The sequence below is a fragment of the Drosophila gunungcola genome, unplaced genomic scaffold (genome assembly GCF_025200985.1).
Source record: "Drosophila gunungcola strain Sukarami unplaced genomic scaffold, Dgunungcola_SK_2 000001F, whole genome shotgun sequence".
In the NCBI taxonomy this organism is placed as follows: domain Eukaryota; kingdom Metazoa; phylum Arthropoda; class Insecta; order Diptera; family Drosophilidae; genus Drosophila; species Drosophila gunungcola.
In genome coordinates this window covers 16,015,711-16,037,965 of record NW_026453197.1, presented here as the reverse complement: position 1 = coordinate 16,037,965, position 22,255 = coordinate 16,015,711, and the positions used below count along the sequence as shown (strand labels likewise).

At 47.9% G+C, this 22,255-nt stretch overlaps 6 protein-coding genes across 11 annotated transcripts; 4 read left to right on the top strand and 2 right to left on the bottom strand.

The window, feature by feature from the left end:
• Nucleotides 1-174: 174 nt before the first annotated feature.
• LOC128261605 (stAR-related lipid transfer protein 7, mitochondrial) lies at nt 175-2,290 on the top strand. The gene is given in 4 exon segments (XM_052995386.1): nt 175-894; nt 896-1,012; nt 1,014-1,253; nt 1,314-2,290. Coding segments are annotated over 4 exon segments (1,278 nt in total). The 5' UTR covers nt 175-603; the 3' UTR covers nt 1,944-2,290.
• Nucleotides 2,291-2,601: 311 nt separating this feature from the next.
• On the bottom strand, nt 2,602-4,714 carry LOC128261604 (protein disulfide-isomerase A5). The gene is made up of 3 exons (XM_052995384.1): nt 3,855-4,714; nt 3,188-3,799; nt 2,602-3,130 (listed from the first exon to the last, which is right to left on the bottom strand). The coding sequence occupies exons 1-3, from the start codon at nt 4,510-4,512 to the stop codon at nt 2,868-2,870; spliced, it is 1,533 nt and encodes a 510-aa protein (XP_052851344.1). The 5' UTR covers nt 4,513-4,714; the 3' UTR covers nt 2,602-2,867.
• Nucleotides 4,715-5,182: 468 nt separating this feature from the next.
• LOC128261768 (coatomer subunit beta') lies at nt 5,183-8,840 on the top strand. Its single transcript, XM_052995622.1, has 4 exons — nt 5,183-5,680; nt 5,809-6,428; nt 6,497-7,079; nt 7,427-8,840. The coding sequence occupies exons 1-4, from the start codon at nt 5,326-5,328 to the stop codon at nt 8,617-8,619; spliced, it is 2,751 nt and encodes a 916-aa protein (XP_052851582.1). The 5' UTR covers nt 5,183-5,325; the 3' UTR covers nt 8,620-8,840.
• Nucleotides 8,841-9,598: 758 nt separating this feature from the next.
• LOC128261668 (interferon-inducible double-stranded RNA-dependent protein kinase activator A homolog) lies at nt 9,599-13,400 on the top strand. Of its 5 annotated transcripts, none has more exons than XM_052995457.1 (5): nt 9,599-9,757; nt 9,881-10,643; nt 10,709-10,994; nt 11,795-11,932; nt 12,695-13,400. In XM_052995457.1, the coding sequence occupies exons 2-5, from the start codon at nt 9,931-9,933 to the stop codon at nt 12,938-12,940; spliced, it is 1,383 nt and encodes a 460-aa protein (XP_052851417.1). In that variant the 5' UTR covers nt 9,599-9,757; nt 9,881-9,930; the 3' UTR covers nt 12,941-13,400. The 5 variants fall into 5 exon arrangements, with proteins under 5 accessions (XP_052851417.1, XP_052851415.1, XP_052851419.1 ...); XM_052995455.1 differs by having other exon boundaries at nt 12,692-13,400; XM_052995456.1 differs by having other exon boundaries at nt 9,613-9,757; nt 9,917-10,643; nt 12,692-13,400.
• A 284-nt stretch (nt 13,401-13,684) lies between these two features.
• On the bottom strand, nt 13,685-15,174 carry LOC128261669 (inhibitor of growth protein 5). Of its 2 annotated transcripts, none has more exons than XM_052995460.1 (5): nt 15,037-15,174; nt 14,611-14,967; nt 14,343-14,545; nt 13,951-14,109; nt 13,685-13,888 (listed from the first exon to the last, which is right to left on the bottom strand). In XM_052995460.1, the coding sequence occupies exons 1-5, from the start codon at nt 15,071-15,073 to the stop codon at nt 13,787-13,789; spliced, it is 858 nt and encodes a 285-aa protein (XP_052851420.1). In that variant the 5' UTR covers nt 15,074-15,174; the 3' UTR covers nt 13,685-13,786. The 2 variants fall into 2 exon arrangements, with proteins under 2 accessions (XP_052851420.1, XP_052851421.1); XM_052995461.1 differs by having other exon boundaries at nt 14,385-14,545.
• A 265-nt stretch (nt 15,175-15,439) lies between these two features.
• Nucleotides 15,440-21,962, top strand: LOC128261279 (general transcription factor 3C polypeptide 1). Its single transcript, XM_052994891.1, has 7 exons — nt 15,440-15,605; nt 15,665-16,217; nt 16,481-17,216; nt 17,273-18,292; nt 18,346-19,350; nt 19,511-20,880; nt 20,942-21,962. Exons 1-7 carry the CDS (start codon nt 15,521-15,523, stop codon nt 21,897-21,899), a joined length of 5,727 nt encoding a protein of 1,908 aa, XP_052850851.1. The 5' UTR covers nt 15,440-15,520; the 3' UTR covers nt 21,900-21,962.
• Nucleotides 21,963-22,255: the final 293 nt, after the last annotated feature.

Genomic DNA, 22,255 nt, shown 5'->3' with positions numbered 1-22,255 from the left:
TTGTATATCTTAAATTTTCCATTCTAGCGCACCAAATAGACAAATAAGTTAAAAATTCTTTAAAAAATTGTTCCAACAAAAAACCCATACAAATTTGGTAGAAATATATTTGGAAAGCTGTCAGCACAAAAATTATATATTTGTATCTTGTTGGTATGGTTCTTAAGCTTTTTTTGAAAAAATGTGATCTCTGATCCACTGATCGCAGCTGTCAACTCTCAGCAGGCTCTTAAAAGTTGTCCAACACTGTGCCTGTAACGACACAACAGCAACAACAACAACAAAAAGAAGAACAACAACAGCGTGACAACCAGAGCGCGCAGCAATAACATACATAGCAGCAGACAAATTGCAAGTTGCACGTTTTTTCCCATCGGTCAAACATGATAAGCCCGGCCAGAACATAACCCAGCTCTCGTGCAGTAAGGCTTCCGTCAAACCGATCGATTGTGTCCTGGCCACAAGTACTAAATTCCCCAAGTTTCGAGGCGACAAATGTGCCAATAAGTAGTAATAGCGTAGGAGCGCCATTAACTAAGTCGCCGCACTTTGAGTGGGCTGTTATGCAAGCGGGCGGCCGACAGCCAAATTGAATTAGCCGGCATGCTGCTCAATCGATTCGTGCTGGCCATCAAGAACCAGTCTCGCGAGACGCTGCGCGCCTGGAGCTACCAATGCGAGTCGATCTTCGCCCAGCGGTCGCGCCGCATTCAGCAGCTCCTGTGCTTCTACCAGTCGGTCTATGGAACCCAGGGATTGAAGCAGCTGTGGCGCGCCTACTACCGCCGGGAACTGCAGCCCCCGCTCCGGGGAATGGTGATGAGTGCGGTGGGTCTGGTGGGGCTTAACATTAAGCTGCTGGGCAGCGATGGCTTCGACTGGAACAAGGAGCGTACTGGCCCTCTCCAACTTCGACCTGTGCCGGCGGGACATCGAGTTCATCAACACCCTGCCCAACAATCAGCTCTGCGAGCGCTGCCAGTCCAAGAAGATGAAGTACTGCTACTGTCAGCTTGGGCAACCAGCGCTGCAGGAAGGGCCAAAGCAAGCCATCGACCAGCAAGGAGGCGGAATCGGATGCGGAGTCCACCATTGCCAACTGCCAGCGACCGCTGGATCTGGACGTGGGCAAAGCCCCCGCCGGCAGCGTTCGCATTCAGGCCCAGGACGAGCACAAGTGGGAGCCGTACTTCAGCAAGAACGAGTTCAGCATCTGGCGGCGCGAGGAACGCTCCTCCTTGTACTCATACAAGGTGATAAGGCTGCTCTTTATAATTGGATAATTATTATTAATTCCCTGCTTTCCATGCCAGGTTTATGCCCGTTTCGACGACATCACAGCGGACGATTTCCTCCATGTTCAAACCGATCTGGATTACCGCCGGAAGTGGGACGACACGGCCCTGAGACTGGAGCTCATTAGCGAGGATCCCGTGCCGGGCAGCAACTCGCATCTAATATACTGGGAGATGCAGTGGCCGCGTCTGTTCGCCAATCGCGACTACGTTTACTGCCGTCGCTACATCAAGGATGACAACAAGAAGCTGATCTTCATCTGCAACCGCGGGGCCAAGCACAACACCTATCCGGCGCTGTCGGGAAAAGTGCGCGTCACCGACTACTGGAGCCTGATGGTCATCAAACCCTTCCGCGGCTTCCACGAGCCGGGGCTGCACTTTGTGCTCACGTACTATGATGATCCGGGCATACCCATACCTCAGAATATTAAGTCATGGGTGACGCAGAAGCAGATGCCCGAGTTCCTCACAAAGATGTACGTGGCCACCAAGAACTATGCCTGTTCGCGGGCCATCAAGATGAAGGACATGTTCCACGGATTCGCGTTAATCAACGATGAGTACACGGCCAACGAGCAGCGCGGCAGTTGGCTGGGCAGTTTAAGCAGGCGCAAGGCGAATAGTAAACCCGGTGCAGAGCGCTAAGTCTCCAACTTTGATATCCTTGTTCCCTACCGCTCACATCAAACCAACCTGCCCTGGAGAGCCACAAATCAAACCACCCACATGACCAGCTTCACCTTCCATTCAACCCTTCTTTTAACTTTGAAATGAATTCAGGCAAGATGTATCGAAACCACAGAACACCAGAGAAAGTGTGCAATAGCTTTTCTGCTCTTAAAATGTGTGCCACATTGATGAGAAACTTTGAATATAAATATATATCTACTTTAGCTATGTAGCTAAACCAAAATATTTTAAGTTTAGAAATTGTTTAAAACGCAAATAGAAATTATTGAAATTACTTGTACAATAAAAGAAATGCAAACAGACACCCAGTGGGAGCATTAAGAATGCCTAAGAAATGAAATTTTCCGTCGATCTTTTCCAGTCTTGCATAACAATATCTACACCGGATGGAGGAGGTTGCTTATATGTTTTTTCAAAACAAATTAATAGGTTATTTGTTGTCCATTGCTTGTGCTTATCAAATCATGCTGGTACGCCATTATCTTTTATTACTATTCAAATTCCTCACCTTAGTTTGCTGTTATTCTTATCTTGGTCTGTTTTCATATCTACATACTTGTAGATTAAAGGGAAATTTTAAAATTAATTTAGAGGATTGAAGAAATCAAAGATGTAAAAGTAATTATTTTTGTTCATTTTAATAATTTGTTATTCGAATAGAGGCATCTGTGTAAAAGCATTATGATAATCGAATTTATTCTATAAGTTTTAACATAATTTATAAGTAAGATATCCAGTTAGAAAATGCACATACATTTTATAAATATTCGACTTTTAAGGGCTGATTGATAACGAAACGAATACAGTTAGGGCTAATACAAGAGGTGAGATTGCAAAGTAGTGAGGGAGAACTATATCGTTACACTTGGCAGCAGCGTATCACAGCTCTGTGCGGTCCGCTGAGTTTGGCGGGTTGTTCATATAGGCGATGAAGTCCTTGCTGGTCCGTCCGCCGTTGTAGTCCTGCTTGGTTTTGAGATAGGAGAAGTACAGAATGGTGGGATAACCGCGGACATTGTACTTTGCGCAGAGCGCGGCAAGCTTTGTACAGTCGATGGCTACAAATGCAACACGAGGATCATCCTGCAGAGCCGTGGCAGCCGCTGTAAACTCCGGTTTGGTGTGCTTGCAGTGTCCACACCCTTAAAGAAAGATTAATTTCAGTAGAGCTTTGATATGTAAGCTAAATATTAACTTACAGGGAGCATAGAACATGACCAGTGCGTGTTTCTTTCGCTTCAGCGTCGAGCTGAAGGTGTCATCATCTAGAAAGAGCACCTCCTTGCTGTCCTCCTCCTCCTCCCAGCTCTTCTCCGGCGGTGGTGGTGGCGGCGGCTCTTTGGGATCCCGCATAAACTCGACAATTTTTGAAGCCTCGCGCACATTGACTTCAAACTTGAAGACGCCGTTCGAGAAGAATTTCACCGTTGGATAGCCCTTGACTTTGTATTTCTCGGCAATTGACGGCTCCTTAGTGGCATCCAGAGCGGCCAAAAGGCCGGGAATCTTTTTCTGCTTCATTTCTAGGGCGGCCTTCTCATACTCGGGCTTCATGCGCTTACAGTGCCCGCACCAGGGGGCATAGAACATGACCAGAGCGGCCTTCTCGTCCTTCAGCGCTGGCTCAAAACCCTGCGTGGTTAGGTGGACAATCTCTGAGTTGGTGTCCGCCGACCATTCGGGCTCCTTGGGCTTCGGCGTCGGCTTAGCATTTGGGTTGAGCATGAACGATACCAGGGCGTCCTTATTGTTCTCTCCCTCGTAGGTGAAGCGCAGCTTTCCATTTTCGAAGTAGATCATAGTGGGGAAGCCTATTGACAAGTTTGGTTAAAAATGAATCTAAGAAATATATGACTATTGGCTCACCAGTTATGTTGAACATTTTGCGTATGGGAGCGTTCTCCTGCCGCTCCACATTCATTGCTGCCAGCAGATAGCCACCCTTGGCCTTCAGCTCCGTGGCCGCCTTTCCGTAGTCAGGCTTCATTTTCTTGCAGAATCCACACCACGGGACATGGAACATGACCAGCATGGGCCGAATGTCCTTGCGCAGGTGCTTCGTAAACGTGGCGGCATCGCTGAAGTGTAGCACATCCTCGCCGGCGGGATCCTCCTCCCAGGGCAGATCGCCGGAAGGATCACGCATAAAAGTGACCATGGAGCCGACACTCAGCTGGCGGTCGTAGTCCTTGTGGAAGTCGCCATCCTTGTAGTGCTTGATGGCGTAGGGTTCCGGTGAGACTTTCAGCTTCTTGCACAGCTTTTTGCGATCCTGCTGGCCGCAATCCAGGAGCAGCATCGTCCCGGTTCCCCGTATCGCTTCTGCCGCCTCCCGGAACACCTTCAACTCGGCGGCGGCGGCCTTGGCACTGGCCACATACAGCGTCAGGACATTGTTCTTAGTGCGCAGCAGCTTCTTGAAGTCCTTGTACTCCGCGATGTCATCCTGCACCGCTGAAGTTTTCGTTTTAGCGGCAACAAGTGCCACCAGCAGAAGGAAAACAAACTGACCCGTGAACCACATCGGGCCTCTCAAACTTTGCACTTAATGGTAATGGAAAGGCTTGTCCGCAGTTATATTTTCTCGTGTGTACTAAATAATTGCATGTTTAATACAGATTTAAAGCGGCATTTTAGTTTCACACCAAAAACCGCAGGTAGAAGACGTGGACTTGCCGAAAAACTTATCGATAGCTGGCTTGGCAGGCATGGTACTCAGAACGAACTTCTAAGTGCCGGCTTTGGGAGAAGCACCTGTTCCATCACTAGTTAGTGATGACTTTTAACAGGCTTAGCTTAAAATAGCAACAAATACATTATGTCAGGTTATCGCCTGAATAAGTTATGGTAGTAAGAGATATACGTATAACTGAAGCTTTAAATCGTACAAATTAATAGATAAACAATTGAATAATTCTTTTTTTCAATAAAACACCTAAAAAAATTTTTTTGAACAGAGATTTATTATCTGAGCCAAAACATTACTATAAAGTTCCAACAAAATATATTTCAAACGATTAAAAATTGAAAAGCTGGTGTAAAAATACAGAATAAAAATTGTACTTCTTGAAAAGAAAATAATTAATTAGCTCAATATAAATGTTTGTTTTATTAATTATATTAATATTAATATCTGCCAGCACTGACCCATTGTCGACTATCGATAGGTCGATCGTCAGCGCTTGTACGTGGCAGTCGACAACCCTGGGCCAGCGCTGACACATTAACAAGGGAAAGAAGAAGAGCCGCCGAGGCAGCAGCAAAAGAGTTTTCCTGGTCTCGCCGCAATTGAATTAGTGTTTACGCAGACAGCCGCAGTTTGCCCAAACCGTGAAAGATGCCTCTCAAACTGGACATCAAGCGTCGCCTGACGTCGCGCTCGGATCGGGTCAAGTGCGTGGATCTCCATCCGGCGGAGCCGTGGATGTTGTGCGCCCTGTACAATGGCCACGTACACATCATGAACTACGAGAATCAGCAGATGGTGAAGGATTTTGAGGTTTGCGATGTCCCAGTGCGCTCCGCCCGCTTTGTGGCGCGCAAGAACTGGATCCTCACCGGTTCGGATGACATGCAGATCCGTGTGTTCAACTACAACACGCTGGAGAAGGTGCACTCGTACGAGGCGCACTCGGACTACCTGCGCTGCATTGCCGTGCATCCCACACAGCCGCTGGTCCTGACCAGCAGTGGTGAGTAATCTCCGGGAGGATCTCTGCCCCCCATTTCGTCACCCGATCCGTGTGTGTTTACCTTACACGTCCGCTGGGAAGTATGCTTTGGTTTTGTGTCTCACTCCTGCCGACCATTTTCCCTACAGACGACATGCTCATCAAGCTCTGGAACTGGGAGAAGTTGTGGGCCTGCCAGCGCGTCTTCGAGGGCCACACCCACTACGTCATGCAGATCGTGTTCAACCCCAAGGACAACAACACCTTCGCCTCCGCCTCACTGGATCGCACGGTGAAGGTGTGGCAGCTGGGCTCAAACTTTGCCAACTTTACGCTGGAGGGGCACGAGAAGGGCGTCAATTGTGTGGACTACTACCACGGAGGCGATAAACCCTATCTGATTTCCGGTGCCGACGATCGCCTGGTGAAGATCTGGGACTACCAGAACAAGACCTGCGTCCAGACCTTGGAGGGACACGCCCAGAACATCTCGGCTGTCTGTTTCCACCCGGAATTGCCCATCGTGTTGACTGGCTCCGAGGATGGCACCGTGCGCATTTGGCACTCGGGCACTTATCGTTTGGAGACCTGCCTCAACTACGGATTTGAGCGGGTCTGGACCATCTCCAGCATGCGGGGCACCAACAACGTGGCCCTGGGCTACGACGAGGGTTCCATCATCATCAAGGTTGGTCGCGAGGAGCCAGCAATGTCCATGGACGTGGTGGGAGGCAAGATCGTTTGGGCCAAGCACTCGGAAATGCAGCAGGTCAGTAAGCTGGAGATAACATTTCATTGATCTATATGTTTATCTAACCCACTTGTCTTGCTCTGCAGGTCAACCTCAAGACCATTGCCGATGGCACAGAGATCAAGGATGGCGAACGCCTGCCAGTGGCGGTTAAGGATATGGGCGCCTGTGAGATCTACCCGCAGACCATTGCCCACAATCCCAACGGTCGATTCGTCGTCGTTTGCGGTGATGGCGAGTACATTATCTACACATCGATGGCGCTGAGAAACAAGGCCTTCGGCTCCGCCCAGGAGTTTGTGTGGGCGCTGGAGAGCAACGAGTATGCCATCCGCGAGAACAACGGCACCGTCCGCCTGTTCCGCAACTTCAAGGAGCGCAAGAGCTTCACGCCCGAGTACGGGGCGGAGAGCATCTACGGCGGCTACTACTTCGGCGTGAAGACCTCCTCCGGATTGGCCTTCTACGACTGGGAAACACTGCAGCTAGTGCGGCGCATAGAAGTGCAGCCCAAGAACGTTTTCTGGAACGAGAGCGGCAGCCTGGTCTGCCTGGCCACAGATGACTCCTACTTCGTTTTGGGAGTGGACACAGCCCAGGTTGCCAATGCTGTGGAATCTAAGGAGGGCCTGGAAGATGACGGCGTGGAGAGTGCCTTCAATGTGTTGGGTGAGTTAAATACAAATGAAGAGGAAAACATAAATGCAGATATCACACATTAAATGGAGCAAAATAGTTATCTAAGATCTTATCTTGAAAACATGTCTGATGAAATGGTTTGTCTTGAATTCATTTCAATTTTCTTTAGTTTAATAATCATTTTTTTCATCGTTTTCCATTATTCATGATATTGACATTCTTTTTGTCCAAAACGTTGGGGGAGTGGAAATTTATTGCTTTCTATTTCATCATACAAACAATATATTTTAAGCTTTTAATGCTTCTTTTTAAACATAGCTTGAAGTCTGCTGACTTGTAAACATTAAGAAAATATTTTGTACCCTTTTTATTTGCAGGCGAGGTGGCTGAATCCGTGAAGACGGGCCTGTGGGTGGGCGACTGCTTCATTTACACCAACTCGGTGAACCGCATCAACTACTACGTGGGCGGCGAGATCGTGACAGTGTCCCACTTGGATCGCACAATGTATTTGCTGGGCTATGTGCCCAAGGACAACCGCCTGTACTTGGGCGACAAGGAGCTTAACGTGATAAGCTTCTGCATGCATTTGTCCGTGTTGGAGTACCAGACGGCGGTGATGCGGCGAGACTTTGAGCGCGCGGACATTGTGCTGCCCACCATACCCAAGGAGCACCGCACTCGCGTGGCCCACTTCCTGGAGAAACAGGGCTTCAAGTCACAGGCCCTGCAGGTCTCCACCGATGCCGACCACAAGTTCGATTTGGCCCTGCAGATCGGGGAGTTGGACATCGCTCTTACTCTGGCCCGCGAGTCGGAGAACTCCCAGAAGTGGTCCCAACTGGCGGATGTGGCGGCGCGTAAAAATAACATGGCCCTTGTCAAGGAGTGCATGCAGAAGGCGAACGACTTCAGTGGACTCTTGCTGCTCTCAACCGCTTCCGGCGATGCTCAGATGCTCGAAGAGGTGGGCAGCTCCGGTTCCGCCCAGGGACGCCACAACATTGCCTTCTTGGCAGCCTTCCTGCGGTCGGACGTGAACCGCTGCCTGGAGATTCTCATCGAGACGAACCGCCTGCCGGAGGCAGCGTTCTTTGCCCGCACCTACCTGCCCAGCCAGATGTCGAGAGTGGTGGAGCTGTGGCGCGAGGAGCTGGGCAAGGTGAACGAGAAGGCGGGCCAGTCGCTGGCCGATCCGGCTCAGTACACAAATCTCTTCCCGGGTCTGGGCGACGCGCTGCGCGTGGAGCAACATCTGCAGGAGGAGCGGGCTCGCAAAGCACCGGCGCGTCTGGCCGGGCAACTGCCCCTGAACAGCGAGCGTAATCCCCTCCAGGAACTTCAGGCCGCCGAGCAGGGCGGCGCCGGCCAACAGCTGGAGGAGAAGGCGAAGCCGACTTTTGTTCCCGCTCAAGCTGCTGCTGCCGCATTCAGCAGCCAGGTGGTCGAGCCTTCTTCTGCCGCGGATGACGACGACGACCTGGACCTGGAGATCGATGGCATCACGCTGGATGACAATATCGATACGACAGATGTGAACCTGGATGACGACTTTTTGAGCGACGATTAGGGCGGGCCGAGATCGCAGCCAGATCTAGAATACCATTTAAAACCTAAAACCATCGTTTACTGCTACGGGAGTCCCACATTTCGAGCATTTCGAGCCACAGAATTCCGCGCATACATTCACATTTGATTTGATTGAATGTTGTTTAAATATATATCTATTAATATTATGTACAACAGTAAAGGAGCAAAAAATGCAATAAATACTTATACAAAAAATTCAAATGAAGCGGGCCTTTGTTTTGCCCCCACAAGGAAATCGATAACGTGGGTATCGATTAAATGTTACGCCCACCCTTCAAGAAAATCAAAAAACAGACGACCTATTATATGTTGTTATATATTGTTAATTTAAAAGACTATCTTTCGCATTAAAAGTTATTACTTTATTCTTGTAATGCGAAAGATAGTCTTTTATTATTACTTTATTCTTGTGATGCGAAAGATAGTCTTTTAAAATTTTTTAATCAGCAATAATAGCGTGATAAACTTACAAGTTGGAATGTTAAAAAAAAAAAGCAGTAGGCTTATTAAAGTTAATAACTCAACTATATATATTGAAATTACTTTTATTTTTAAAACAGTGGAAAATCAATTTACTTATTTGGATTTAATATCGTAAATTAATTTTTTTTTTATTAACAAATTTAAAAAATTTAAATTCCAAACAAAAAAATGTCCAATTTGAAAACCCGATTTTTATATAGCATGAGTAATGGTAAGTAATTATGGTGTAAATAAAACAACAATGTAATCATTAATATGACTTATGTGAATTGTAAGCTAAATTATAAAAATTAAATATTTGGCAATGGTTATATCCCGTTTTTATGGTTTAAGAAAACAATACATAACTATAAATCGTGGTATTTTTATAATTTGTAATTTATTTTCATTAATTCTTGTATACTTGACATTTATCAAAATTTCAATATTTCAAAATCCCGTTTTTTTGGGGTGAGAATAACAGCAATTGAGTAGGCCACCTGTCAAAAGTCCGGCAACCACGTTCATCAGTATACATACATACAATTCGTGTGTGCGTCTGGATTTTGCTGTATTTTTTATTTAAGAATGAATTATTAACTAACCATTAATAAATTATTATTAAATAAAAAACAGTTAAAAACCGCGAATCAAGCGTGAGTGTTGTCCAGAAGTCCGGAGCGGCGGGAGTTATCCACTTTTGTGCGAAACCCGCTGCTCGTCGGATTTGTATCGATTTTTTGGCCACATATTAACCCCAAGAACCCAAACCCAAACAGATACACACCGAGTCCTTTTCCCGTAAAAAACCGTAGGCAACAGGAACACCATGGACCAGGAGAACTTCCACGGACACAACCTGCCGCAGCAGCTGCAGAACCTGCACATCCAACAGCAGCAGGCGCCCCAGCAGCAGTCACTCCAGAATCCCGTCCAAACGGGATTTGCTCCGCGGCGGCAGTACGAGAATCTGGGTGGCAATGGCCTGGGCAATGGCAATCCCGGTGCCGGCAGTCCCGTCAAGGGTGCTCCGCTGGGGCAGCGCCCTGTGAAGATCAAGAAGGAGAAGGTGTTGCAGCAGCCGTCTCAGCCATGCCAGCTGCAGCTGTCGGAGCTGGGAGATGGCGCAGGAATGGGAGTTCCATTGGGTGGACTCATGCCCAGCGACGAGGCCCTCAAGTTCGTCTCCGAGACGGATGCCAATGGGCTGGCCATGAAGACGCCCGTTAGCATTCTGCAAGAGCTGCTCAGCAGGCGGGGCATTACGCCCGGCTACGAGCTCGTCCAGATCGAGGGCGCCATTCATGAGCCGACCTTCCGGTTTCGTGTGTCCTTCAAGGACAAGGACACACCCTTCACGGCCATGGGTGCGGGACGCTCGAAGAAGGAGGCCAAGCATGCGGCGGCCCGTGCGCTCATCGACAAGCTGATCGGCGCACAGCTGCCGGAATCGCCCAGCAGCTCCGCCGGTCCGTCGGTGAGTGGGCTCACGGTCGCCGGAAGTGGTGGAGACGGCAATGCCAATGCCACCGGCGGAGGAGAGTGAGTTGCCTGCTGGGAATCCTGCTGGGAGTTATGCCCCATCTAATCCCTCTAATCTCTTACAGCGCCGGCGACAAGATCGTGGGCAATCCCATTGGCTGGCTGCAGGAGCTGTGCATGCAGCGGCGTTGGCCACCACCATCGTACGAAACGGAAACAGAAGTGGGTCTGCCCCACGAGCGGCTCTTCACGATCGCCTGCTCGATCCTCAACTACCGCGAGATGGGCAAGGGCAAGAGCAAGAAGATTGCCAAGCGCCTGGCCGCCCACCGCATGTGGATGCGGCTGCAGGAGACGCCCATCGATTCGGCCAAGATCAGCGACAGCATCTGCGGCGAGTTGGAGGGCGAAGTGAGTACCACCATCCAAGACACGAGCAGCACATTTAGCGATCGATATGTGCGCATCGCTGAAGACTTTCAGTTGCTTGAGATTTAACCCGGGGAGCCAAGTGCCCCACTCTTTTCTATCACGCATTTGTGCATGCCTTTCATGACAGACTAATTCAATTTAATTGGTTGCGGACTGTCTTAGTTTGTATATTACTGTAGAAAATCTTATTCTTGTGTTTTTATGACCGTTATTTTTACAAACCTAAAATATTTTTTATAAAAATGCAAATTAAATATATGATCTATTAAACCTAGTAGTTTCTCACATGTATAATGTCCCTTAATTGCTTTTAAACACCACTCTAAAATCTTAAAAACTAACCTAAATTCTACATTTACCAAGTATGACGTTTAAACTAATAATTACGAATTTTTAACATTTAAATGTCAAAATTAACCGATTTTTGGATTGGTGTTTCACCTTAATTAAGTCTAAGCCGCCATCGTACAAAGTTGCATTAGTTTGAATTTTAGCTATTATTATTAGCAATCTTAAATCAATTATAGAAATGTTGCCAAAAGTTGTAAACCTGGTTTTATTCGTTGATTTATTTATTGTGGTATATATTGGTTGCCTTCTTTCGATTCTTTCTTTTTTATTTGACAACAGAACAAGTACTTAGAACTTCAAGCTCGACCTTTGCACCCATCCCACATCCAAGTGATATGTTTCAACTCACCATTTGCGTGGGTGATTTCGATTGTGTGCATCATAAAACGGAGAAAAAGAAACCAACCACTTTGCGCTCTTATTTACAGCCCCGCAGTAGCGAAAATTATTATGGTGAATTGAAAGATATCTCTGTGCCGACACTGACCACGCAGCACAGTAACAAAGTATCCCAGTTCCATAAGACCCTCAAAAATGCGACGGGCAAAAAACTGCTCAAGTTACAGGTAATTTCACTGTCACAAAATCACACACACAATTTGCAAATAAAACGAAATCCGGGGTGAATTAACGTTGTTTTCCTTATTTTTCACTTATTTGCGAATTAAAAGAAAAATTCAAGATTTAATAAAATTTAAACTGTCAAAACTCCAATCAGCTTTTTAAATTAAAGTTAATTTTTAACAAATCGTAATCTGCTTTTCACTAAATTCTGATTTGCTTTTCTTTATTATAAGCTTAAAATATATTGCATTAAATCATTAATATAAATTAAGTTTATTTGCCTTTAAATCATTAAGGCTAGGAAATGTTACACAGCTTCAATTTTGATATTATTGCACATTTTGTATTCTGTATTCTTCATTTAAATATTAAATAAATGTAATTTTACAGACTGCTAAAATTTGGTTCATATTTTTGTCAGATTTTTAATGTACTTATTATTTTTGTCAAATTTTTTAACTCTTTCTTATAACTTACCTTAGTCTCCTGTACTTTTTTTTAAATGATTATCTTGGGTTTTCTCTGTGATTAATATTGTTTTTTTTATCTTACAAACCCAAGCCTACACTTTGAGTATAGATTTGATTTAATTTTTTTTTTACTTAATATTTTAAATTGCATTTATGTCTTAAAATTCAGAAGCTTGGCTTAATGCATTTGTGCATACTTGTGTATAGTAAATCTTACTCTCTGTGAGCCCTATCTAATTGCACATTTATTTTGAGACTCCTCTAATGTGGTTCCCTATGTTTCGCTTTCAGAAGACTTGCCTAAAGAGCACCAAAATCGACTACATCAAGCTGCTGGGCGAGATCGCGACCGAGAACCAGTTTGAGGTGACCTACGTGGACATCGAGGAGAAGACCTTCACTGGCCAGTTCCAGTGTTTGGTTCAGCTTTCCACGCTGCCCGTGGGCGTTTGCCATGGAAGCGGTCCGACGGCCGCCGATGCCCAGCGGCATGCCGCCCAGAACGCGCTCGAGTATTTGAAGATCATGACCAAAAAATAGGAGGGGCAGCCAACTGCATAGCAAAATCTTAACGCACACCACGACCACGAGGATATGGCGCTACCAATTACGGATTCAAGAGTTATCCTAACCAAATAGTTCCCTTTCTACCGGGAGTGTCCAAGCTCCATTTGTGGCTCAGAGCAATGGCGATATAATTTATATTTGTTTCTTTCACGATTCCTTTGATTAGGCAGTTGACTTTTCTTTACTATATATGTAAATGTTCATATATGTACACTTAACAACGTATGTACACTTGCATATACAGACAAGTGTGTAATCTATATTGGAATCTTATTGTCGCTTTGAAATTGTTTATAACTTTAGCAAATCGAAAGCCACATCAAAGCCCAAAAAATCTAATAACACTAGCTAACTAGGCTTAAGATGGATCGCGTGGTTTGCTCTTCGGAGGTGATAAGGCTTATGAATATATTCGGTATTTCGGTAATCGCAACTTGAAATGACTTTATACTTGGGAGGTTATCACTGGAAAACATTAGTACGCAACTGAAAATCAGCATTCTACAATACTTTTTTTTAATTTTTAGTAACTAATCTAGCAGATAGAAGCTCTCCTATTGAAATATGATTGTTCCTGTTCCTGCTTTTTATTGTAGTACTGCTATAAACAAGAGATGCAAAATAAAATCTAATTTTGTGGTCATAAAATTCCCTTAATAATCGAAAAAGTTTTGGACAATTGAGTCTATTTTGTTTCTTACTAAAATACTAACATAATTGGAAGTATAAATTAATGACAGTTACATGCCAGAACTTTATTTAAATTAGTAAATTAGTGCTTAAGCTAGTTGTATTCTAGGTTCTTATAAAGGATGGCATCTATTTCTTCTTCCGGTCCTGCGTGCACTTGGGACAGAACCACTTTCCCTTCGGCTTTGTGGTGAGGCCAACGCAGGCAAAGTGGAACCACTCGATGGGGCACTGAAAAGTGGTGGAGAACCCTTAAGAACTGAGCACTCAATGAGTGAAAAGCGGATACTCACGTCGGGATTGTCACAGCCAATCATCTCGCCATAGGACACCTGGTGGCACAAACAATACGTTGGCTCGTTGGGGTCGACGGGCATGTCCATGACGTCGCTGGGATGCGTGGCGGCCGTGTGGCATGATTCCTTTTCTGAGTCATCCACTTCGACGGTTTTCTGAGTGGAGAATTAACAGGAGCATAAGTAATGGGTTTCCAGATGGTAGTGACTTGCAGATACACAAGTTAAAATGCAAACGACAGTCTGAAGACAATGGAGAATGCAGGATATCTACGGGGAATAAGCTACAAAATAAGAACTAATTCTTCTACATCGGGCCAACTAAAATTGGGAAAACGGGTAAACAAACTAGAGTACTAACAATGTATATGAGAATGTGGATGGTTTACCTTTTGTGCGCCCCCCTTGCGAGTTTCTTTTTCTTGATTTACCTTGGACTTTTTCTTTTTGGTACCTTGCCCGGCATTGCTGCTCGAATTGAGGCTGGAATTGGCGTTGGTCTGGTTGCTGCCACGCCCAGTGTCCTCGTCCGAGGAGGCGGACTTCTTTTTCTTGCCCGCCGCCTTGCTGTCCTTGGTCTTTTTGCGACCCTCTGCCGGAAGGAGTCAATGTAGAGGTTAAGCTTATGGAAAGTGGAACAAGAAAGTTTACTCTTACTCTTAGCCACCACTTCCTCGGATTTGGCACGCGTGGAGGAAGCCTTCTCCTGGATCTCGCCTTCAAAACGGGCCAGGTCGTTGTCCAGGCGGCGGATCTGCTTGTCCACCAGCTCGTATGTCTGGATGGCCAGCTGCACCTTGTCGTCGCTGTACTCCTTGGCCTTTCCGAACAGCGCCTTGATGTCCTCCTGGCGCTCCTTGCGCTCCTCGTCGCTCATGGCCCCGTTTTCGCCCAGCTTTCGCATGAAGTCCTTGGCATGGCTGTCGATGCTCTTCATTGCGGTTTGGGCGCGATCGTCCAGTTTCCGCATCAGCTTAAAGTTTCGCTCCAGCTCGGTGGGCAAACTCTCCAGGCCTGTTTGGAAATGGTAGATATTAGGTATTGAGGTTTCCCGCCTGTTTTCAAATATAACTATGCACCCACCATCCAGATAGTTCTCCAAATATATAGCGGATGACATTTTATAACCAAAATGTAGTTATTAACAAGAAATTTAGGCTGTATAAGAAGACAACAGCGTATATTTACGATTTAGCAACTGTTGGTGCGTGGGCTGGTTTGTTATCGATAACTCACTAACTAACTTGGTTATCGATAATTGAACAGTGGTTGACAGCTCTGAAAAAGAGTAATGCAAGAAATAACAATTAATATAAAAAATAACTATAAAATTAAAATATGTATTTATTAAAAACTAATAAATTACAGAACATTTTTTTTTATTTGCAACCTAGAATATTTTGTATTTAAAGTATATTTTTTGGTAATTTACGAAAGAATGGTGACGATTGAGCAACAGCTGTTTTCTTATTATCGACAACTATGCAGGGCCTGGCAACTCTACCTATATAAATCGCAATTTATTTGTTTTGATCGTTTTTACTAGATTGAAACAAAGTTGTTAAGAATGAGTGCCAGTTCTGGAGGGTCCTGGATAAATGCCATCTACGATGAGGTGGCTCTCGAGGGCTTGGAGGGGGTGACACTGCCCTGTAAGAGATTCCCTCGCTATAAGCACAAGAAATCAAGTAAATCCCCATGCCCTTTTCAGATCTCTGGGACCTGCTGGCTAGGCGCCTCGAGTTTGCACCTTCTCCGCTGCCCGATAGGATTCTGGAGCAGGTGTGGACCCTGCTGCTACGCACACCGCTCCACAAGATCGAGTTCTTTGAGCTGCCGGCAGAGCGTCCCCTGATGCCCTTCTACGATCGCCTCAACGACATGGACGAGCAACTGGGCATGCCCGTGGTCCCGGAGCAGTGCCCTTATATGTTGTACCCACCCGCCTACGTGCAAGAGGACGGCATCATGGGTAATTGTAGTGACTTCAAAACCCGCAAGCCGATCCCGGCCAGCGATCTGCAGGCTCTGAATGCCGCCCAAGCCACCGAGCAGTGGGCTGGCCGGCTCGTCGTGGTGGCCTCCCAGGAACTGCGGGAAACGGCGCTGACCCCCAATAACCTCATGCTGCCCCAGCGCCTGCCGCTGCCAAACTACATCTTCCTGGAGGCCATCGGACGGATGCGCTACAGCGGTCACACCACCGGAGGCCCTTGGTCGCTGATCAACTACAGCAAGGACACTGGAATCCTCTTCTATATCAAGTGAGTTGCAGCTCTATTTATGTACAGATGCGGTCAAAATAATAGAAGCTTATGGAAAAGCATTATTAAAGCAACTTTTAAATATTTATTTATATGAAAATTTGAAAAACATCAATATAAAAGATTGTTTAAGCCCTATTTTGTTATTAGTTATAAAGAACTATAGTAAATGAAATTAAAGTTGTCTTAAACGTATTTTTTTGACCGCACCTTTATGTCTTTAAGTTCTATGGATTTAAATTCAAACATATCGTTTTTCACAGAAACAAGCTGCTAAACCTGCAGTTGATCACAGCCCAGAACTATAACGAAATCAACAAGGGTCGCTTCTTGGTTTCTTCGTTGCTGATGCTGCCGCGCTTTCACCGGATCTACAAAAACCACTCGCAGAAGAACCTCGAGAAGCTTTACCTGGGTATAATGCGGACCAGCAGTCGCCATGTGCCCGTCACCGAATTGACCGAGCTGCTCGGACGACCGACCCATTTCAAACCGAAGAAGCTGCTGGTCACCCATGCCTTTCGCAAGTTCTTCGAGACCAAGCAAGTGGAGAAGGCCGTCAACGTGCTGACCAAGTCGGGGAAGCAGTCCAAGTCAACCACACGCAAGGTGACCGTAATACAGCTGCGCAATCCCAATATGCAGCTTGAAGACCTGTACAAGAACGAGGAAAGCGAGGAGAATCCGGTGTCCGAGTTCCTGGATGTGGGTCACTGCTACCTGGACATGCCTCCCGAGGAGGAGGTGCTCCGCGCTGTGGCCAGGTTTGGCAAACGTGGCCTAAACAGCACCGAATTGTCCCATTACACGGGGATCAATGCAAACTCAATGCGTCACTTTGTCAAGCGGATGAATAAAAATGGCCAGGTCAAGGAATACTCGGAGCAGGTGGGAAAGAGCCGACAGTTCCGCTTGGTGGCCGTAGAGCACTTAGAGGACCTTGCTAAGGATGATGTAATCAAGAAGAAGGAGAAGGAAATCAAGTGCGCTGATGAGCCGGTAATTGATGGTCTTTTAATAATAGTGCACTCTAATACATGTTATTTCCTTCCCAGAATTTCACCGAAAGCAATGAAATCACGCTCAAGGACATGCCCGAAATCGTGATGAATGCTCGACCCATAGCCTTTAAGCTAAAGAAGACCAGGACGACCAACCAGACGCAGCGCCAACTTGGCCGCCAGAGATTTATTACACGCCAGATCGATGAGCACTGCCTGGTGGCCCTGCATCGGTTGCAAAAGAACCTCCAAGAAGAGGAGCGCCAGGCTGGCTTCAAGGACAGCCTGTGCCGTCGCTCGTTGCTGCGCCTGCTGCGTCCTTTGGTGGAGGATCATGTCATCAACGTGTTCGAGATCACCCTTCACTACCAGCAGCGAGTTCGCGTCTACCGCTTCGCCACGCACCTGAAGATTGGACTTGAGCACGTGGTTATGAAACGCGAAATACTCAAGCTCAAGAGCAACTTCCATTTGCTCACCGAGGAGCGCATGAAGCGACCGTCGCAGCTGCATCCCAGGGAACGCAAGGAGGTGCTGGCTCGCCGAAAACTGGTGGCAGAGCGTCCAGCAGTAGTGTGCAAGACGCAGGCGCCCAAGCTGCTGCTGGCCCGGACTTTGCACGAGTTCTTGTACTATCTGTATCATCAGCTGTCGTTGGATCAAAAGCCCATTCCCATGACGGCCGAACTGGTGCAGCAGTGGCAGAAGTCGGAGCCGGCGCTGCAGCCGCGCCAGTTTCTAGACGAGTGGCAGGCAGAGGAGGATTCCGTCCAGCCCTTTACCGAAGACATCAGCTGGCGCACCTTTATTCCACCGTTGCCACGGTACGAGGACAAACCATCCGGCTGGCTGTACTTCATGGACGCCATGGACCGGATGCCGCTCTCCCTCTTCCTGCGCATCTGCCGCATTGAACGCGAGGCCAGCGACGAGCTGCGTCTCCAGCTGCAGCATCCCATCCGCCAGCACTACCTGCTCTCCCAGCTCAAGTTGGACACCCTTGTGCCGCGCCTCAAGTTGCAGCAGCTGTACGTGGGCACTCTGCGGCTACTGAACAACATGGGTCTGATTCAGGTATTCCACTTAACCGCTTAATCGATTTAAAGCTACAATAAACTCTGTTTTAGGTGAGCGAGCAAAAGCTGGGTCGCGATTCCCTGCATCGCTGGGTGTTCCTCAATCAGCGCACCCGCCTACTGGACACCACATCCAGCACCGAGCACAACTACATGCAGGTCAGCGCCGATCGCTCGTACACACAGCTCAACTTCGAGTTCTTCAACGCCGAGCAAGTGGGTAACTACTGGGCCAAGCTGCAGCACATCTGCATCTACACAAAGCTGGGCTACCGCAAGACCTTAAGTTCGCAGAAGAAGCTACCGGCGCGCCTGAAGGTCCTCGTATTCCAGCCCACCGTTGAGTTTGAGCAGGCCGTTGAGCTGGACAATGGTTCGGTTCCGGGCGATCATTTGGGCGCCGCTGGCTTGAGCTCGCACTTGTTTGCCCACCAGTTTCGCCACTGGTCGTGGGTGCAGCGCCAGAACGGCGGCAAATCGGCTGCAGCGAGGGAGAGGGCGAAGAAACCAGTCCGGAAACGGGCCACCATTATGCGTCTGAAGATTGGTCCCCGGCTAGCGGTACGCAAAACTCGCGATTTGCCTGCCACTAAGACAACAAAAAACAAGACGACAGGTCCGCGCGACGACATCGACCGGGATGCCCTGCGAAACATGCGCACACTGCGCGTCAAATGGGCGCCGGAGGAGGATCGCCTGCTCAAGATGGGCCGTGCTGTCTACATGTTCATAGACGCACCCACAATGACGCTGACTCTGTGTGATTTGGCCTTGGTCTGCCGGGATTTAATACGCCGCTGGTTGGGCATCTGCAACAAGACCACCCAGGCATGTGTGCGTCGCGTGCAGTTCTTGGTGAAGATGAGGCGCGACATTCCGGACGTGCCAGGCTGGATCTACGCCATGCAGACGCAGCCTCAGTTCACCAAGGTCTACAACGATCGATTCCTGAGCCAGCTGAAGCGGGACTATCCCAACAAGACCGATTTCCAAGGGGCGCTGATGGTTCATTTTGCACTCATGATGGCCAAGTTGCAGCGGATGGTCGCCAAGTCGGTGAGTTACAACCACAAAATCGTAATAATTATTGTATTTGTTAAATTTAAAATACAAATTGGTAATTAAGTTTTATTTTTAATTTGTATAATAACTCTTATGTACGATCTCTGGTTAAAACAATATCATATCACCTTGAAACACATTAAACCACTTCCAGCAAGGTTCTGTCACCCGGCAGTTCCTACTGCCCGACTCCTTGGATGCCTTTGGCAACCAACTACGCGAGTGTCGGTCGGCGCACGAGGAGCAGCAGTTGCTCTTCCAGGATCCCGCTACGGAAACGGATCTTCAGGTGGCCGTGGCCCACGGAGTGCTGCACAGCAATATATGCTGTGCCAAGGACAAGACCTTGCTGAATCTGCAGACTTTCGAGATCTACAAGCACTTCTCCGAGGAAGTACTCAACTCAGCCTTCAACAAGGCCCGGGCGGATTCGCTGCTGGTGGCGGTGAAGCGGCGCAATATCCAGTCGGCGGCTAGCCGCCAAATCTCTGGACCTGGCCACCTACTCAGCTCCAAGTACAAGTACCGCCTGACCTACACCAAGCTGACGCACTTCGTCTACGATGGTTACTTCGCCTTGGACAAGAAGTTGCGGGATGAGCAGGAGATGCAGCTGGCCTCGCCGCACTTTGCCCAACTGCTGGTGATGAGCGAGTGGTTGTCGGAGAACAGGCTGCGCCTTTCGCTACAGCTGCCGGCGAACATCCTGACCGTGGACACCTCCACCATGGGTCGCCAGAGTGGCTCTGCCTCGGACCGCATTCTGGATCACTACAGCTGCATGTTTGACAACGCTCCGCACACGGAGTACTCGAAGAGGCTGGAGGGCGAGAGCAGTGCCCGTCAGTCGTCGCGGGTTCGCTTCCATCCCGCCAATCTGAGCTACCGCCTCCCGGCCAGTGCGTACAATCAGCTCTCCAAGCTGCCGCTGCGTGCCATGCACTTCTTCTGCGCCTTGGACGCTTTGGGTGAGGCCATCACTGTGAGCCAGGCGCGTTTGGATCAGGGCGATTGCCCCTTTGCCAACTGCATCATGCGCAGCGGCAACTATCTGAACGCCGTGGAGCGGATAGCGCACGAGCAGAGGCCCATCCTGCGGCAACTGGTTGCCGATGCCCTGCCCTCGTCGCAGCAGTTCCAACTGGAGTCTCACCCGGCGGGCAGTCCGCTCACTGTGAACATCTCGAATCTGCTGGCATTCGCCCAGCAACTGGAGGCTTACTGGCGGCGACAACAGCAGGCCATGGAGCTGAAGGACTTGGGCAAGCAGCTGGCCGAGAAAACCCTGCACAAGCTCACCGACTGGCGTTCCATTTGCGCCGAGCTGCTCGATGACGAGCCACATTCCTGGGAAGCGGATCGCGTCCAGGAATACGAGCCGGCATTAAATAAGGAAGAGCGAGCGCGGGCGCAAGATGTCTTCGTGGTTCACTTGCCCACCATAAGCATGAAGATCGTAGAGCAACCAGAGGGAAAACAGGCCATTGACAACATGCGCTCCTTTGTCCTGGACAAGGTGCTCAAGTATGTGTTGACAACAACATTTTTCTACTACAGTTTTCAGTAATAAGTATATTGCTTTCAGGGCAGCCTACTGGAAGTATACCGAAAACACCTTTGATACCCTTCGACCCGTCCTCCATGATAGAGGATTCGATGCCCGTGCCATTCGCCACATGGAGGACATACTCAATCATATTGAACAGCAACCACTTGGTGCAAAAGGATTGGAGTTGCGGAGGATCTTTCCCCTGGGTGACTTCCTGCTGGAAACGCTGCACCTTCTCGTGGACCATGATCTCATCAAGCGTGTGGGCATAGTTGGTCACATGTACGTCCACAAAAACCACATACGCAACTGGGTGGTGCACACCTTTCACATCAAGCGTTTGGAGCGTGAGAAAGTGCAGCCCCAGGTGGCGGCGGCACCGGGAACACTGTTAGCCGTCGTTGGTCATAAGCGTAGACTGGAGGCTACGGAAACGGCCAGTTCGATTCCGGAGAAGAAGATCAAACTTATGGAGCAGCAGAGCACAGGGAGTGACAGCGATGAGGTGGGAGGATCTGCCGCCAAGCGTCCAAAAAGGGTAAAGCGCAAGGATACGTCCACTGGAGTGGCTAATTCTGCGATCGAGGCCTCCCGGGATGCGATTGCCATGAGGCCACAGCCGTGGATCCGGGTGAATGCTTCACTTAACCGCCGCGTCCTCGATCGCTGGCTGGGAGCCATCCTCAGTGAGAGCATCTCCCGCGTCGGCTGCACTGTGCACAGCTTGTTTTTGAGGTTCTCGCACTTGGTGCCGGTGGATATCATGTTCCTGTTGGAACTCCTGCACGATCTGGGTTGTGTACAGCTCGTGGAGATGCGGCCGCTCAAGGTGCACGTGGAATCGCTGCTGGAGGACGATGACGCGGATGGCGAAGAGCAGCCAGTCACGGAGCTCTACGATCCGATGCAGACCTACGTTCAAGTGCATGGAAGCGCCGTCGGCAGGCTCACCAACTTTATTGGCCTCAAAAAATATAGCACCGAATTTATTTAGGGTTTTTTTTTAAATTACTCCTGAGCTAATGACTATGAACTCAACTTAATTTGTAAAATAGAATTTAAATGATTACTAGTTTTGTTAACTTATGTTTGTGTTATGCACAATAACAAAAAAAAAAGATTAAAAGCCTCCCGTTAAATATTCACAGGTATCATTCATTAATATTGGGATTCATTAAACAGAAACTAATTCTGGATAACTAAAATGAAGTCTAGCATAAATTTTCAGTTTAAAATTAGGCCATCATTAATTAAAAGAAAGTTACACTTTTATCGAACATTACTCATAAATATTCTGGATATTTCAAATGTGAATTAGTCACTAAGATGCTAAAAGAGGCAAATGCATAG